The 16,139-nt window shown below is 34.1% G+C and overlaps 1 protein-coding gene across 1 annotated transcript in view; it reads right to left on the bottom strand.

Moving 5' to 3' along the window:
* RARB (retinoic acid receptor beta) overlaps window positions 1–15,717 on the bottom strand; it is a 248,910-nt gene extending 233,193 nt beyond the window's left edge. The window contains exon 1 of the mRNA XM_015811703.1: window positions 15,540–15,717. Within this exon, the coding sequence (XP_015667189.1) occupies window positions 15,540–15,717 (178 nt within the window). The remainder of the gene's footprint in view (window positions 1–15,539) is intronic.
* Between the last annotated feature and the right edge of the window lie 422 nt (window positions 15,718–16,139).

Below are 16,139 nucleotides of genomic sequence, written 5' to 3'. Positions count from 1 at the left end.
GACCAGCTACAGACATCGTGACTAATATATCCAAAGCCTTCCCCTTTACACCACTCCTTTAGCCACATATTAAATTGTGCTATGCGCTGGCCTTTTCCATTTTGCTCCTTATACACTGGTAAAACCTCTGAGAAAGTAAGCCTACAGCCTATTCTGCTAAGTTCCTTCCCCAAGCTCTGGAAATCATTCTGCACAGAGATGATGTTTCTAAAGTTTCATAAACCTCTTTGTTTTATAAAAGAAAACAGTTTTTACAGAAATCTTTATCTAATTGTAAGGCATTGTTTGAAATTATCCCAAAGAATATGTGATTTATCAATATATTTTAGATATTAGATCTAATGTATTTATGCCAAATAAAAACATATACTGTTAAATGATGAGTAATATATGCTGCAAGTAGTTGTTAACTTTATTAGCAAGAAAACTTTATTTAATTACAATTGAAACTATTGTTCTTGCACTTAAAAATAATAACTTCTCAATTTGCCTGTATCTCAAGTTTTGTATCAGTCTTCTCCAACAGTGTTCTATATGCTGACCATAAATGGTACGGCTTGTGTTACCTATGTATCTTGAACGTCCCAAATTAGAGAAGGCTGGAGTAATCTAAATACTGCACTAAACCTTTTATGTTTTCTTGGATACCTGAAACTACAATTACTATGACTCCTTTAATCCCTAGGACCATAATAATTATAATAATGCATTTGAAAAAAAATATTTCCCAGATATAACATCTATGTAGTTTATACAAACAAAACTACACAAAGGTACTCATGTTCCTTTTAATAAATTTTTGTTCAAATAGTACCTGTTATGTTCATGGAAGACACCCTTAGAGGCAACAGAGATAAGACACCCCCCCAAAATGGACAGTGACTTATTCTTGATGGGAGCTAGTCATAGAATTCTAAACTAATTGTTCAATGGATGGAAACCTGTCAAAGAGAGAAGCAACCTGGAATTAAGAAGAGACTTCCTAACAATGAGAACAATAAACCAATGGAACTGCTTGCCTCCAGATATTTTGGGTGCTTCATCACTGGAGGCTTTTAGAAAGAGATTGGACAGGCATCTGTCTGAAATGGTATAGGGTCTCCTGCTTGAGCAGGGGATTGGACTAGATTAGAAGACCTCTAAGGTCTCTTCCAGATCTATTCTGAATTGAATAGTAGCACTGCTGCTAATGTCACATTAGATTATATTTCTTAGTTACCATGCTATGTTTGAATCACAGTACAATATGATATAGAACAGGGGTGTCAAACTCGCAACATCATGTGACGTGTTGCAACGTATTGCAACTTTTTTCCCATTGCCGGCAATGGGGTGGGTGTGGTTTTGGTATGATGCATCTGGCCCGTGGGCTGGCAGTTTGACACTCCTGATATAGAAGGTCATAAAGCACAGCAGTATATCAAAATATGATCAAAAAGCTTGTACTGATTAACCCGTAGTATAATTTCAGAAGTCGTTTTACCCTTAGAAAAATATATGGTGACCTACCAAAATTTCAAAATATATTTATTTCACTGTCTCTGCTCTTCAAAGAAAACTCAACAAAACATTTGTAGTGGGATGAAGATATCCATTCTTAGACTGAGCCATGGTTTACTAATCAAAGTTTACAAATAGAGATAGAAGGGACCATGGTTCACTAACTCTACCCATGCTTTATGTTCAGTCAAGCTATGTCTTATGACTTAGTATGATGAAAATGAAGATAATCAATAAATTTACAGAAGAACCATTTTGCCTATCTGAATGATTTTTAGAAAGCACAGTTTATGCAAAGAAATGGCTAGATTTATTGGGTCTTCCAGGATGCAATGAAATTGCAGAATTTTAAAACCCATGTAAAGCTTTTGTGTGATTATGTATGTAAGATGCAACCTGTCAATCACATCTGACAATCATATTTAATAAAGGAATCTTTTAATAAACAAATTTGCAAAAGATTTTAACAACTAATATAGAAACTAATGTTTTTTTCTGTGTAATCTTAAACAATTTTTTAAAAATGTCCTCTGCCTTGCCAAAAGCTCGTAATAGCACATTTAGTATTTACAGTTGACCAGAATGTATTTTTTCCATACATTTCTCCCCTAACTTTATCACTTTGCTCTTCTCTCTCCTTTGTCTGTTCTTTGGCAGTAGATGCCACACGTTTATTCTTTCAAAATCTCTTCGAGTATGAACATAAACTTATAGAGAATCTTTGATCCATGTTGTTATAATGCTTTGGCTATTCAAGAAATTGAAGTGATGATGGAGAACTGTATCAAGCTATAAAGCACTGTGATTTTTTTAAAAAAAACTAAGGCTAGTGATACAAAGTCAGAGACAAAGTCATCTGAAAATTCAATATGCTGATATGAATCAAGGGTTTGGCAAAGATCCACCATTCTTGCCACAATACTCAGTTCTCTGGAATCAGCATAATTAGATGCTGTCACCATCAAAATCATTATTTATAACTGCATTTGGAAAACCTAGAATAGTCAGTATTTGTATAAAACGTTTTTTTCATTCAGGGTAGATGGAAATTGTCCTGAGTTAACCTTGCCTTTCAGAAGGTTCTTAATATCCAGGGAATCATTAACAAAGAACATCCTAAAGCAGTTAAGAGAGGAAATAGGGAAAACCAGTGTCTGTTTGAAAGTGGCTTAGGCAGGCTAATTTTCTTCCAGCTCCCAGAGCTATTAAACCCTAAACTATTTTATGATCTTTTCACAAGGATCCTCTGTGTGAAGCAAACGTATATGAAATATGGCCAATAAAGCTAATAGTCCTCTGCTGCTTGGTTTTTAGAGATAGAAATGAGTGGGCAATTGTCAAAATTGTCAATAACTTTATCCAGGAGGTAAATGACTACATCGGATGGACAGCAAATAGAAATAAGGCATGTGAATATCCAATGACCAAGGAAACAAAAATATATATTTTTTCAAACAGAAAAATACTGAATGGGGAAAAGTCATAAATCTTGAGCCTTGCATCAATCATCTTTACTAGATGCACTGCTCTCTTAAACCAACACTTAAGCAACTTAATGAATTCTAGAGGCATTTCTAATATTGTGGAAAATTGTACCACAGCAATTGCAAGGGCCAACATGAGCTGAAATAAATGAAAAGTGCATTGATTTCTGAAAGCACAAAAAAGAGTCTAACCTCTCTTTTTCTCCAAGAAAATGTTTCTGAAATAAGTCATGTGGCCAAGGAAACAATTGTCATTCACTGGGTTAAAAACAAAACTTTCTCAACTTGAGGATACATTTTATTTTTTCTTAAATATGAACAGGGAAAACACAAAGTCAATAGGTTAGGGGTGCTCAAGAATCATTTCAAGAAATGATATACAGTTAACTGTCTTTTCTATTATACTGTACTCAGACTGATGTTATCATTCAACTGTAGCGCATAAATTATTAGATACTTTCTTCATTAGATAGAGAAATGCATTATTAGTTTGGCTTCTGGATGATACATTACTCTAATGCAATATTAGAATGGTGTGTCACATCAACAATACATTACTGTGAAACATTATCAGACCAATAGTTTACTCAATGCCAGATCTTACAGAATGCCAAAACCCTTTTGATTCATTTTAAGATGTCCATGCTGTAGCAGGGTTTTATCTAAAGGGTCATTCTTGTTGAATAACACATTATTTTGGAATAGATCAACATATGAGTTGTTTCAGATACATTTATGTTTTCCCTAATTATACCCAAAGGTATAATTTATACCTTTGTTAAATACTTAGCATCATCACCACTGCACAGCAGTGATGACTAGGAGATAAATTTGGATCCATTGCTCAACTTCTAGGTAAGTTGTAATGTATAATATGTTCTGAAACATTAAAGACTTTGAAAGTTAATTCCAAGTTAATGTGTTCTGCAGTTTTATCTGTGAATTATTATATTTAATAAACAAAAATAACATATCCAAACACAACAAGAGTCCTCCATACCTGAATTGCATTATTATTCGGTTAAATATTCAGAAATGTTCCTTTTTATGCCGTTGAACATATAGAAGAATATATACAAACTGGATTCTTTATTAGTAGTAGTATTAAAATTCATTAAAGAAATAATTTTCTACTCCAACATTTTGCTTTATTTTCCCCCCCAGATTAGACTATAATTATCTTCTTCATGGAAAAATATATACATATGAGACATTAGTGTATTATTTAAAAAAACTCTTTATTTTACTTTATTTTTATCTTGTCCAGTTTAATAAACTCTGAACAGTTCATGCAAGATCAAGAATGTTTAAAATGATCCATATAATCCAATAATTAAAATTAAATTGGAAAAATTAATAATCCCATGCTCTCTTCAGTCAAGCTCCAATTGGTTGTTGGAAGATTCAAGTTGGGTTGTTCTATAGAGATGTACCAATTACCAAGGCCTGTTCATGGAGTCTAATTCTTTAATCTCCCATAGAAAGAAGGTCTTCAGTATTCTGGAGCTGATAAAATAAGATTGGGCAGATTCCAGTGGAAGACGATGCTCTTACAGACATCCTGAAGCAAAATCATATATATAATACTGCAAAGTGGCTCTTACCTGGTTATTGCATTCTATACAAATTGCAATTTCCTAGTAATCTTCTGCTGTACTATTGCACAAAGCATACCTGAAGAATTTCCTTTCCTATTACTTGTATTAATTGCCATAAGCCTCTCTGTATCTTGCCAGCAAAGAAGGCATGATATGCAATGACATAAAGCAGAGATTATTTTGGTATCATTCTCTTCATTTATAAAAAGCAATTCTGTATTTATAGCTATTAGACAAACAGATGAAACTGCAGCTGAATACATAATGTTATTCCAATATATTCCAATTATGTTCGTCCCTTATAATGATAAACTTAATTTCTCAATAATATTATTTCTTGCAGTGTCCCACTATAGTACTAAATATAGTACTTCTCAATTCTAATGAGTCAAACAGCATAGTCAGTTACAAAGAAATGGACATCATTTCTTCGTATAGGATTCTCCAAGTAGACTATACTGTTGATTGAAAAACAGTACATTTCATATTAGAAATGGTATAATGTTTGTTATCAATGTCTGCAGCAGTACCCAACTGAATTCCTTTTCCAATTCTGCATCATTAGAACTTGTTCCATTCAAATTAGAATAGAATAGAATAGAATAGAATAGAATAGAGTTGGAAGGGACTGTGCAGGTCTTCTAGTCCAATCCCCTGCTCAGACAGGTAACACTATATCATTTCAGACAATTTTTTAAGGTCCTCCCTTCAAGTTCTGAAATGTGTTTCTTTTTTCTTTTTTAGATATTTTATTAAGTTTTTATAGTTACAAATCTTTAGTGCTTAATAAACAACGTGTTGTTTGGGTCCACATATTTGACATTAATAATAATACAACTTCTATTCCTACTCTCTACTCCATTTTTCTAGCCGTTTATAAAATTATCCCATGTTTGAAAATATTCTGTATCTTCTTTCCCTTTCATTTTCAATGTAAGCCTATCCATTTCCGCACAATCCAAGATTTTACTAATTATGTCTTCTTCCGATGATGTTTCTTCATTTTTCCAATACTGTGCAAATGTAATTCGCATTGCTGGTAATACATGTAATATTAAATATATATATACGTAGAAGAAATAGTTCTGGCTTAAAATCTACATTTTTCTTAACATTTTGTCTAACCACATGTGTATTTTTGACCAATTTTTTTTTTACTTTAGTCCATGTCCACCAGAGGTGATAATACGTGCCTGGCTTTTGCCTACATTTCCAACAATTACTAGATATGTTTTTAAACATTTTTGCTTATCTTATAGGTGGTAAAAGCCATCTATAAAACATTTTATATAAATTTTCATCATCATCATCATCATCATCATCAAGTTGGAAGGGACCTTGGAGGTCATCTAATCCAACCCCATGCTCAGGCAGGAAACCCTATACCATTTCAGACAAATGGCTGTCCAATCTCTTCTTAAAGACTTCCAGTGTTGGAGCATTCACCGCTTCTGGAGGCAGGTTGTTCCACTGGTTAATTGTTCTAACTGTCAGGACGTTTCTCCTTAGTTCTAGGTTGGTTCTCTCTTTGGTTAGTTTCCATCCATGGCTTTTTGTCCTGCCTTCAGGTGCTTTGGAGAATAGCTTGACTCCCTCTTCTTTGTGGCAATCCCAAGACACTAGACATACCTAATTCCAGCAACCGATAGTAATCTTTTGTATCTAAGGGTTATCTCTTTTAACCATGTTAATGCAGCTGCTTGATAGTATAGGACCCAGTCTGGTAGCCCAAATCCTCCATTTCTTTTGCTTCTTGTAACAGTTTCGGTCTTATTCTGGCTTTTTTCCCTTGCCAGATAAATTTCAAAATCGATGCATTTAACTCATCAAAAAAAAAACAACTTTAATGTTATAGGTATTGTTTGGAATAGAAAAAATAGTTTTGGTAAAATATTCATTTTCACGGTCACTTTTCTTCCCAACATTGATAATTGTAGATTTTTTCATCTTTCCAAATCTAATTTTATTTGTTTTAATAGTTTGAGATAATTATCTTCTTTTAATGTCACACATCTTGTTGTTAAGTATATCCCCAGGTATTTAACTTTCTTAACTATCTGGAGATCTGTTTTTTCTGACAGTTGGGTTTTTTGTTTATCTGTAAGATTTTTGACTATCACTTTAGTATTATCTCTGTTTATTTTCAATCCTGCTACTTCTCCAAATTGTTCAATCTTGATCAATAATTTAGGGCTTGTTTCCAAGGGATTTTCTAGTATAAATACCAAACCATCCGCAAATGTTTGTAATTTATATTTTTCATCTTTTATCTCCATACCTTTAATTTCTGGGTCCTATCTGACTTTTCTATTCAGCACTTCCAAGTTCTGAAATGTGTTTCTAATGCCACTCTGAGACTGAATAGAGGTTTTGTGAAAGTGGACACCAGAGTCTGGATAAATTTGGGTAAACACAAATATAAATATACTATATCTTTTGATTGTTTCAACTTCTTACAATCATTCTACCACAGTTCTAAAATCAGCTTTTCAAAATCAGACACAAATAAAAATAATTATTTGATGACAAAATCCATTAAACCTCTCCTCCCCAAGGCTGATATTGTATTATTCTGAACAAAGCTGTGCTGTGCAAATATCATTATTTTTCAATCTGCACAAGGGGAAATTGTAAACCTTTTGTTCTTGTATCTTAAACCAAAGGTTTTTTTAAAAGAAATATATAAAATCTAAGAGCAAGGATTAGATTATTTTGCAGGAAAGTACATTTTGTAGCCCTTTTGTGAATAGATGCAATTTGGTTATTTATAAGATTATGTGATTATTCTCATGCTTTCATGCAACTTAGACAATATATTAAAGTATATTTGTATTAAATATTGTAGGAATATATAATAATATATAAGGTGAGTCTGAGTAATACATTACTCAATTTAGTGCAATTTATAAATTGATACCAGTGTCAATAATTCAAGTACTGAAAGTCTGGTGCTGCCATTGGAGTTTTACACAATAATTGTTTGTGTAAAATATAGAAAAGGAAAGTTCCATTGGAAGAAGTGTTAATACCACTTTACAATGCCTTGGGCATTTTTATCAAACATTTTTATCAAACTGGAACCAAATACCCATTTTTGATGGAAATATCACATTTTTTTAAATTTTTTATTAATTTTGAAATATCCCCCCACATACAAATATAAACATACATTAATACAACTTTAGTATTATTACTTTTAACATACAAACATAAACGTTAATATTGCAAAACAGCCCGGCAACCCCCCCTCCCGCGTCCGCTCTTTTCTCCTCCTTCAACCTCCCTACACATCCCACCTCCTTCCCTCTCCTCTTCCTACGGACACGGTTTAGGGGCGCTAGCCGAGCATCAGCTCAGCAGCACCCCCTCCCCGCATCCGCCCTCTTTTCCACTACCTACCTACTTCCCTCCTATCTCTCTTCTCCTCTTCCTCTCCCTCCCTTCGGATACGGTTTAGGGGTGCTAACCGAGCGCCTTCTATATTTCTCCATACATCAATACTCCTAATTTAATACTCATTTCTACATTAATGCTCATAATTATTTTATTTCTATTTCTACCCTCCCTCTCACCCCCACCCCCCTCGGACTTCCCAGAATTGGTTACAGGGTTAAACACACATCATCCCAAGTCTAAATGTTACTACCCAAATATAAAGCAATCAAGTATAAACATACTTTAACTCAAATAAAAACAATCAAGTATAAGCATATAAACATATAAACTCTAAGCATATAATCTATCCATCTTCCCCAAACCCAAATATCTTAAAGTTAATCTTTCCCATTTCTGCAAAATAAAAAACAGCCAATAATCTTGCTGCTATACATTTCTTAATTCAAATCTTCCGTAATCCCCAATAAAAATAATTACAAAGTAAACTTTATCTATCACTTAAAAACCTATTAAATTTTCCACTAAATATTAGTCCAGAAAATTATATATCCCTTCATGTCCACCAAATATAATAGTAAATTACAAATTATTTCCCATGTATCCAATACAATTCTCAAATATTTTGAGCCAATTTAATCATACAATCTTTAGTTTTATAAATTCTTCTTATATGAGCTCTACCTCAATCTTTAGTCTCAAATACTTTCAGTCCTTTAAAATAATATAAATTTCTTCAAGTAATAAAATATTCTCTTTCTTTTTTATGGTAAATTCTAATAACATATCCCCAAGTCAACAATCATTTCTCAAATATTTTGAACCCATTTGATCATACAGTCTTTAACTAATTTTATAAATTCTCCTTGTATAAACTCTACTTCAGTCTTTCCGAATAGATAGAAACTCTATTTCAATCTTTCATAATAGATAGTTCCTTATAAGAAACCTCCAATATTCAAATACTTTGAGTAAATTTCTTACAGACTCATCACCTCATTTTTATATTATTTCAAATAATAAAATATTCTTTCTTTCTTTTCTTTTTTTCTATAACAAGCTCAAACCGTTAGTGTTCCAAGTCAAAAATTTTAAAAATAAAAAACTTCCAAAGCTTTCCTTATGAATCTGTCCTCCCGGATCTCTTCAATCTCGCCCCTCCCGTCGGCTCTGAAACGGACGAGTATGTTACCACTGAAATCCTTTTTGCTACTCTTTCTCCTTTCATTTATATGCATTCTTTGTTCAAACATTCCTTCCATTCTTTGCATTGTTAATGACAAATCAGCCTTCAGAACCGATAAGTAATAATCCTTTCCCTTTTGAGTTATCTTCAGTCTGTAACGTATCCGAGATCTCTGCTGATTTTCATTGTAGCAAGATCTTCTGGAAAAACAAACAGCAACATCTCTAGGTAGATTTCTCTGATGTGCGGCCCCTAAGTAAACTGTATAAACTTTTTTTCATCCGCCCGTCGCTCTATACAATCTGTATGAACTATAAAGCCTTGAAAAACAGATGCTATATTTTCTTGTACTATCTGCATCAAGGCGTCCTGTACGTCTTTAAGTGTAATTGATGGGTGAAGTGAAAGTAAAGACATTTTTAATTTAGACTGTTGTGGAGTTTAAATAACTAAAGATAAAATCACAGCTTTAAGAAAAGCAGAGGTTCCAGTACCTTTTAAGCCATTTTCAAAACTTCATTATATAGAATAAAGGAGACTTATACTTTCAATAAACTAAAAATGGAAATATCACATTGAATAGTGTTAATATCAATAATCTGACTATTTCATGGCATTTGTTAACTGCTCTAATTGAGATTTACCTGGACCAACATTTTTATAGTCCTGCATAAACCAATATAGTAGATTTGCAGTACAAGAACACTATTTTTTCAACGGTTATCTTATGACATATATATCACAAACTTCTCAAATTGATCAATGAATGCATTTACATTCTAAACTATCTACCTTATCCTGTTCTATTGTGGGAAGTCAGCCCTCCCAGAGAAGGAAATATTAAAAGGGCAGAAAAATATTTTAAAAGCAGAAACCAACCCTGCCCCCAAGTTTCTCTGTCCCAAGCAGAAGCCAGCTCTGTACAAATGCAGATGTAAACCATCAGGAAAGTTGGAGCTAGGAGATCAAGAAGACAAAGACACCTAAAATCTGCATACCCCACCCAAACTCTGGGAGTCATTAGCCTCATCACCAGGGAAGCAGGATATAACCCTTGGTACATAATAGGATTAACCCACCACCATCAGAATACCAGAAAGGCACACCCAGACTCTGGTCAGAATATGTGACACAGGAAATACAAAGCCTAAAACAGGAAGAGGAAACCGCTTCAAACAAAAGGCTAGAGAGGGTATAAAAACTACTACCCACATGTGCTCAGCCTTCTTTTCTCTCATGTTTCCCGCCCAGAACCATCTTTCGGTCTGGCTCTTCAATAAACTGCAACCTTCTTTCTAAAGCAGTCGCCATGTTGTTTATTTATCCCCGGCTTGGATGAACCAGGATGAAGACTTTGCTTTCAACACTATCCTATCCTAACCTATCCTATCCTACCTAGAAAATCTGGTAAAATTCTTGCAGATGGATGTCTGCTGTACAAGCTTCAACTATGGTACTTCTGGAAAATCCAAGAAACTTTACAGTGTTGACATCTTTCTTTTGGTGTCAAAGAAAACGTGCTTGGCTTTAGAAAGCTAAGCAAGACAACCTGCATCCCCTTGATTAGCAGCTATGCTCTTTGGCAGTCTTGCAGCTGGTATTTTATTACTAAATTTCAGGGCTTTTTTTGTCATAGAACACCCAGAACGGAGTTCCGGCACCTTTTTTGGATGGAACCTTGTATGGTAGGCAAGACGGGTTGTATGACGTGTGTGAGTTCTGGCACCTTTCTTCTTCTTTTTTTTTTTTTTAACAAAAAAAGCACTGCTAAACTTCATGAGTCAAATCATACCTTAGGAAATAACTCAATATTCAAATCATCCAACTTATAATGTATTGATATCACATATCTACAACTGCTGTTTATGTCAACTATATATTAAGGACATTCAAAACAATGTTCCAAAAAAAGGCAAATTTGGTGTTTGACTATATCTGGTGCATAATAATAGGACAGCTGTCTTATGCAAACATATTGGCCACAATATGATTTTTAAAAGACTGAAATCTTGTTAAATGTTAGTTATCCTAAATTAGAAAAATTAAATCTTATAAAATCCTATGAGATTTCACATCATTTAGGTATTTTCGATAAATGGTTACTGTGAAATTTGACATGGAGTTGTAGTGTTAATTCTAATAAGTAATGTATATAGAATGAGATCTTGGTATTAGATTATTCCGTAGTTTTCAGCCCTTTTTAAAATCTTCTTAATTTAAATATCCGATGCAAATGGTAAAGAGTGTGAGTGAGAGGATGAATACAGCATTGTATAACATAGCATAGCACATAATACAATACAACACAATACAGTATTTCCTATTGTACAAGGAGAGTTTGGGGAGTTTAGAATGGCAGGATTTTTCAGTTTTTTGAATGAGATAATTGAATGAGACAGCACATCTGTCAGCAACATAAAACTTTAAATCTTAAGCTATTACACAGAAATTACTTTTGAAATCATTTAGGAATATTACTGATATAAGTCTATACTATGTGAGGAACTGGATGATTCCAGGACAAAGAGGATGACAATGATTTTCCTTTCTCTTCAGGGCTCAATTAACTGTGTCACTGTTTCTCCATTTTTGATAATAATAATAATAATAATAATAAAGTTGGAAGGGACCTTGGATGTCATCAAGTCCAACCCCCAGCTCAGGCAGGTAACCCTATACCGTTTCGGACAAATTGGAGATAATGGTGCTTAATAAGCAATTGAATTTAAGTAGATGCAGCTGAAAAATTTGTTTGCATTACTTTTAAACCAGTTCAGAGCCAAGCCAGGCACTAGTTTTGAAAATTATTTTCTTAATAGCATATCTTGAGCAGAAGTACATATAAGGAATAAGTAAAGAAATAAGTATCACTGAGATCAATGGGGTAACAAGCACAAGATTTTTTAAATGATTGTTGCATGAACATTCTTGTTATAAAACATAAGTATGTATTAGGTGGAACAATGTAGCTCATCAAAACAAAGTTTTGGGGAAATAAACCATAGAATCCAGATAACCCATGTATTTTTCACTATTTATAAATGTCAAATCATTAGAAAAATGTATATACTTAAGAGAAAGATTAGAAAGTGCTCAGGCTGCCCAGGAATCATATTCACCAGCATCACTATTAATATAAATAATGGGACTATTATAATTTCATTATGAAACATGTTCATGATTCACTTTTTCCCATAAAATAAATAGCATTATGGAAATATCCCAAGACTATTATCACTTATAAATAATAAATGTGCATGATGCATATCCTATCTGTATTCGTTTCAAGAATACAAAACCAGAATTGAATGACAGAGAATATAAAAATGAAATGATAATAAACTACAACCCTCTTTTAAAATACGAATTACTTAGAAATATTATCTTCTTGGACACAAACAGAACTGTGTGAAAAGTACTGATTCCCAAATTTTGTGAATATTCAAATCTTTTTACCACTGAATTATATCACTTTCATGTATTTGATTGATAAGATAGTCCTCGGCTTACAACCATTCATTTAGTGACCAATCAAAATTACAACAGCACTGAAAAAAATGACTTACTGTATGACCATTTTTCACACTTAGGGTCACATGGTCAAAATTCAGACACTTGGCAACTGGCATATATTTATGTTGGCCGGGATCACGTGATCACCTTCTGACAAGCAAAGTCAGTGGGGAAGTCAAAGTCGCTTAACAAACATGTTACTAATTTAATAACTGCAATGATTCACCTAACTGTGGGAAGAAAGGTCGTAAAATGGAACAAATTCACTTAGTAATTGTCTTGCTTAGCAACAGAAATCTGGGGCTTGATTATGGTCATACATTGATAACACATATCAAATAACTCAAATATATTAATATTAGTACACCAAAATGTGATTCTTTTTTGGAGTATTTGATAAACATAAATCTGTCCATATACAATGTATTTATGATAAAAATAATCACCTCCCACAGCGATGAGGGGGCCAGTTAGTACTTCACAATCAGAACTGATTTTGACCTGATCTATCATATGCAAATCTTATAACCAATGAAGTTCTCACCTATGCAGACTGTAGAAGTAAGGCATGCCTCGTTCAAAAGAAATTTGATAAGATCTCTGTATAAAAATCATTGAATTCTACCAGTTCTAAAAAGATTAGTGTTACCTATCCCTGCAGAAGGGTACAAAACTATTTCAAAAATCTTGAAAAATATGAAGTAGCAGTAAATCTTCTCAAGAATGCCTGTCCTGTCTACATTATTTCATAAGAAATAATTAAGCATAAACTCCTCCAGGAGGTGACAAGGAAGACCAGAACTTAGAGAATCTGCAAGCCTCTCTCACCATGGCTAAACACTGTATTTATGACTTTACCGTAAGGAATTTTCATGACTCAAAGTGGGTATATTATATCTGCACCCGCTACTTGTCCATTGCCAACAGTGGCACAGCAGCCCAATATAAGCTTTCATATAAAGGTAGTCCTTACTTAGTGACCACTGCACAATTGACCATGCTTGATCCGTGAAGTTATGACTACTTCAGGCTCACGTGATCAAATTTCAGGCACTCAGCAACCTGTCTGCACTTACAACCGCAGTGTGCTCTTCAACTACTCCCACTGCATATTTCCCCATCTCTGTCCTTTTGGCCACCCTATGCTCTGCCTCCCTATTTGGCCTTTGCTGTTTTCTTTCTCCTCCTGCTTTATGAGGCTTGGCTAGGATGGCCCTTTGCGAAGCAACTGCTAACTGAGCATAGCCTTCTTTCCAAGGCTGTACATGAACAACTGCTTGATGAAGGAACAGGATTACCAGCATATACAGTGGTGGGATTCAAATATGTGAACAACCGGTTCTCTGTGTGGATGCCGCTTCCAGAAGTCCATTCTGGGCCTGGGCAACAAAAAATTAGCTACCAGTTCTGCCGAAGTGGTGTGTACTGGCTGAATCCCACCAATGACCCTATAAAAGAATTCAGTTGCATTTTCTGACAACCATATTTTCTATGCCAGAATGTTTCTCTAATGCTTTCTCTAATGCATGGAAAGTAGAGCTAGGCAGATAACAACATATTATTAAGTAAAAGTCAATTCATCTTCTATAATGCTATAGCCTTTTTTTCAGTGTGAAACAGTTTCCAATCCAAAAGATGCAGAACTGTATCTAGCGAATAGTTCCATTTGAGTACCGTATTTTCCGGCGTATAAGACGACTGATCGTACAAGACGACCCCCAACTTTTCCAGTTAAAATATAGAGTTTGAGCGAGAGAGGGGGGGGAGAGAAAACTTGATGAGTAATATGCCAAACCACATGTATAAAGGAATAAAATAGAATACCCGTATTTTCCGGCGTATAAGACGACTGGGCGTATAAGACGACCCCCGACTTTTGAGAAGATTTTCAGGGTTTAGAAAGTCATCTTATACGCTGGAAAATACGGTATTTCATTTGATTTCTTTCTGACCATAAGATCTGATAAAACAAAGGAGGCTATTAAACATACACTAAAAGCTCTGGAACTCCAGATGAATATTGTAGCTGCCACAAGACTATGTCAATTCTATAGGGACACAAGAAAACTGCAACTCACAATACTTACACAAGCTATCCTATTTCCAAAATTATTTTACTTTCTCAAGAGCGTGTTTCAATGCCCTTCATTCTGCAATCAAGAATGCTAGACATATGTCTTCCTATGGTGTAGATTTTACAAGGAGATATGTACTAATCTAAGCTTTACAAATAGACTTCCTGACCAATGGTATTTTTTTTTCCTAAACAGAGGAACCCTGATATCTCCTATATAATAATTAAATTCTATGCCTAAAAAAGTTTATTGTACTCAAACCTGACAAAAGAAGTGGATGGTTTACTCAATTAATTAAATATTATTGTATTTTTAAATGGACAATAAATTTCAGCAAGGAATGTAATAAATAAACCATTGTGATGAATCACCAGGCTACCAAAACAATCTCATTAGGAGGACAGTATCTGCTACAGTTTTAATTTTTGATGGATTCCTACAGCATAGGATCTAATTTGGATAAGTAGAAAATAAAGCTGTCAGCAACTAAACTTAAAATCTAATATACACAAGTATGCTTTGTCAATTTTTAGAAACAAATAGTAAAGAGATGATGAAATCCAGCATTGCAGCATTATTTTCTTGTTTTCTTCCCAAGTATTCCCTAGAAGTACTCTGAAGAGTTCTGAAAACTTCCTGAGAAGATTTTGGATTGTTATAGGATTTATTGGCCTTAGACTCTCAATTCTTTGTTCTGCAAACAGAATTATCTGCATCAGGCTACACTGGATTTTATCTATAAACTATTATAGAAAGTAATAAAAGGTAAATAAAGTAAATAAAAGCTTACTTGCTGGTGAGGGAACGTTGTATTGATTGGTTGATGGATTGCCTTGCATGCCATGAAGAGTTGAAAGTGAGAGTCCTCCAATGACAGGAGGAAAAAGTAATGGGTATGGTGGCCCAGGATAATGAGTCATATGTCCACTGACTGTTGGTACAGAACGTGCACGGCTGCTGGTTGTCATGATTATACCTTGAAGGGAAGAGATGTCCAGTCACTGCTCCATAGAAATCTGGAAACAGGACACCTAGTCTGGCAATACACCATGAGTTATTTTCTCAAGAGACAATTTCTCATTTTTTCTCCTTATTGAATTTTTCCAGCCATTTTCCTGGTACATTCCTGCTGTAATTATAACTTTTTGTTTAATATCACATATGGAGATGGCTGTTCCTCTGTTGTTCCAAGCTTTTTCTTTTTTCTTGGAGCAATAGGTTCACTCCACAGCTGGTTGTGAAAGTGTTCTGTAGGGGACAGAAAAATAAATAGAAGCTATAAATATTAATAACTCTGCAAAATAATCTTATTTTTGATAGAAGAAAATGTTTGTATCTCAGGGTTGAATTGGGAAGTCCTTGGTGCTCTCTGAGCTTGGTTGTTTTATAT

This window comes from Protobothrops mucrosquamatus, unplaced genomic scaffold, assembly GCF_001527695.2.
Source record: "Protobothrops mucrosquamatus isolate PMUCROS unplaced genomic scaffold, P.Mucros_1.0 scaffold47, whole genome shotgun sequence".
NCBI classification, from domain to species: domain Eukaryota; kingdom Metazoa; phylum Chordata; class Lepidosauria; order Squamata; family Viperidae; genus Protobothrops; species Protobothrops mucrosquamatus.
This window is presented reverse-complemented; position numbering and strand designations above follow the sequence as displayed.